The sequence below is a fragment of the Amphiura filiformis genome, chromosome 11, assembly GCF_039555335.1.
Source record: "Amphiura filiformis chromosome 11, Afil_fr2py, whole genome shotgun sequence".
Lineage (NCBI taxonomy): Eukaryota > Metazoa > Echinodermata > Ophiuroidea > Amphilepidida > Amphiuridae > Amphiura > Amphiura filiformis.
In genome coordinates this window covers 56,345,512-56,348,617 of record NC_092638.1, presented here as the reverse complement: position 1 = coordinate 56,348,617, position 3,106 = coordinate 56,345,512, and the positions used below count along the sequence as shown (strand labels likewise).

General features: G+C 39.8%; 1 protein-coding gene across 1 annotated transcript; it reads left to right on the top strand.

Annotated features, from left to right (window-relative positions):
- Positions 1-1,142: 1,142 nt before the first annotated feature.
- LOC140165038 (uncharacterized) lies at positions 1,143-2,747 on the top strand. Its single transcript, XM_072188451.1, has one exon. It carries the CDS (start codon positions 1,379-1,381, stop codon positions 2,720-2,722), a length of 1,344 nt encoding a protein of 447 aa, XP_072044552.1. The 5' UTR covers positions 1,143-1,378; the 3' UTR covers positions 2,723-2,747.
- Positions 2,748-3,106: the final 359 nt, after the last annotated feature.

Below are 3,106 nucleotides of genomic sequence, written 5' to 3'. Positions count from 1 at the left end.
ATCGGCGGTGAAAAAATCGGGACATGTCTGATTGTTTTGGCAAAAAACTTGTTTCTGGAGTTGAATACATTCTGCGCGCAGTCTCTTCCAGTTGCTATCATGTTTTCACGATCAGAGAAATTGGGCCTAAATATACAACTGGAGTGGAAGAAAGTCTGACTGAGGAAGAACCGAGAGAAGTAAGAAGTCACAGAACCTGGTGAGAAATGCGTCATTCTGGAGTAAACGGAAACTCCTAGGTCCGGGATGATCTGACGTTTTTACTTCAATCAAATAAAATACCAGCAACGCAATTTTTAATATGCATGCACGGTGTCTATGCATGATGACCGAGAAATTGAGTTAGAAAGAAATACAATGCGATTTATTGATCATTATCGAATTGGGTTCATGTAATGTCACTGTTTTGAATATTAGGAATATTAAAATTCTCTGCATGCGGACATTATTCATGATGAAATAAAATCGCAGACTTTTTCACCCACGTGTGCTACTAATGTACTATATACTTTACACCATTTGGGAAATGACGTGAACAAAGATAACTTTCATGTTAAATTGAATTGATTTGCCAAAGTGTAAATTATGTTGTTTTAATTAATTGCTTCGTTATTTAGCTCCATGAACACATCAAGACATGATGGCAGACATGGTATAATTCTGCGAAACACGGAATAATGATGAAGTCAATCGATTTCAACAATCAATCACGCTTTGAATTGAGATATCGAATTGTCCATGACGATGACGTATCTGATTTAAGGAAAGCTGAGCCACTTGAATTCATAAGCTTGAATGGATATGATGTAAAACACTTGGATGAAGAAAATTCTTTAGAAATAGAGAAAATTTGGGTAGCAACTGACTTATCAACATAAACAACACCAACACAGTTGCAGGTAGATGCGGAACAAAATATTTGCGTTGGAGGTACAAAATTTGCGAAGAATTGGCAGAATTCACGCTCAATTTTCCGATTTTATGACTGAGCATCACGTACAAAGAACACGATCAATTCGTTGTGGATGAATTAACTTCTAAATAAATAATTTATTAACATTGGCTTCTTGTTTGGTGGCAACTGTTTTTTGGAGCAAGTACATGCATTTGGGAGAACCATACGTTATGTTACCATGTGTTACTTCCGGTTACTTCAACGCGTTGATTATACAAACGGTAAATGAACCTAAATCTCTCCCAAGTAGTTAATGATGGTGGTAGTTGCCATGGAAACCGACTGAAAACAATAGCTATTAGTCTTCGCCTAACGGACGTGATTGGTTGTTAACACAAAGTTGTTGTTCGTTATATATTTTCTTGAAATTGTCAGCGGATTTCTACTGTGGTCTGGTGGTAGGCCTACTTGACCATCCTCATCATGGTGGAAGATACGTCGGTTAAAGGGGATGTAAAGCTACAGCTTCAAATGGCTTCGAACCCGGGTCCAAAGACTGTGTTTACCAATCAAAATTCTGCTGGTAATCTGGTGACAATATTCGCAGAGCAGAGCAAAAAATCTACCGAAAATAAAACAATCAGACGGACACTGCCAGGAAAAAGTCACGTAAGTCGGATAATTCTACACGATAATACTAGTCAAGAGAGACTGTTAGATATGAAACTTGCCGAAATCAGACACTCACAACGAAAAATGGATGCTTTTATGTCGCATCAGAAGAAGACATTTATGAAAAGGATGGAAAAGAAACACAGTAATTGGGCTCGAGAACACACAAGACAAGCCGCGGAATTCAACAGTAAAGGAACTCGAAGTATTGGTTATATGTTAGAGATGATGCGTGCAAATCCAGAGCGTTATGGCGGCGGTGACAAAGCTGGGAAGGCACATGAAATGGTGGGGGATAGTGTAACGGGTCAACAAATTGAAGATGAAGATGAGCAGCAGAATAAATTACCCGATTTGAATGACAAAGATTATACGAATGTTATGTCTCAAGCTCGGATACCAGAGCGAAAACTGAAACACAGGACTACCGGTATTCCGTCGTTGCCTACTTTATTTACTCTACCGGATCATATCGCGTACGAGCAGGATGATCAGAACTCTTTTCTCACAGCTCATCATGACAATGAAATGGATATAGAGGTGGATGAGGACCATATATTGCAAGTTCAGAAAAGTAATACCAGAGTATCGTTTTCTTCTGATGTAAAACAATCTGTTGTACCAGATGAAGACACATATTTGCCTGCTTTGGGAAGCTTACGAAAAGCAAGTTTTATTAGCACGCGAAGTCATACTGCACCCAGAGAAAGCATTATTGATAAGTTGCCTTCTGTGTCCCGCGGTAGCCATGGTAACCACAGACCAGAAACAGAACCATGCACTGATTTGTACCCAGCTCGGCGTCACAGGAAAAAAACGAAGAACCCGCCGCGACTGCCGGGTCCCGAACCTACGTTCATATCAGAGTCGCTACCGCGGATTGATACAAGTGATCCTAATGTGATTAAGTTACAAAATCAGCATCAAACGAAGAAGTCGCGACGAGCGAAGCGAAAAGCGCGAGCGAAGGAAGCGAACAGGCGAGAGGCGTCGAGAAATCCGCTGAATGATGAACGATTTGTGAAGTTACAGAGTTATCTTTCTCCTGTACCCTCTGAACAAGAAAGCCGAGATATAGTCAAAAGACTTGGACGAAAACAATCTAGTGATTTTATGGATTCGGATTTTGAAGATGATGAGGACGAACTCGTGTAGATGTTATATAGTTCAAGTAAAGCCATATGTGTGATTTGCTCCACCGTGGCGCCCTCAATTTTGGTTGAATTTCTATTTTTTGCATGATTTAACGCACAATGGTGTTCTAAAATACCACGTGAAAGATTATAAGTCTGAAGTGCTCTAATTACAGTAAAATATAAGTTTTATATCAAATCCGGAGATCTCCGGTTTTATTAATAGTTTTATTCATACTTCACCGATCGGGTGGTGGCTGAACACATCTCGTCCATAGGTATTATTGAATCAGTGACGTATAGACTGTATGCATTACATCTTACGTCTTGACGTATGAACTGTGGGCAATCGCTATTCGTCTTGCGTCTTGTTTGTTCGTCCCAGTTGTGTGAAGCTACAACAATA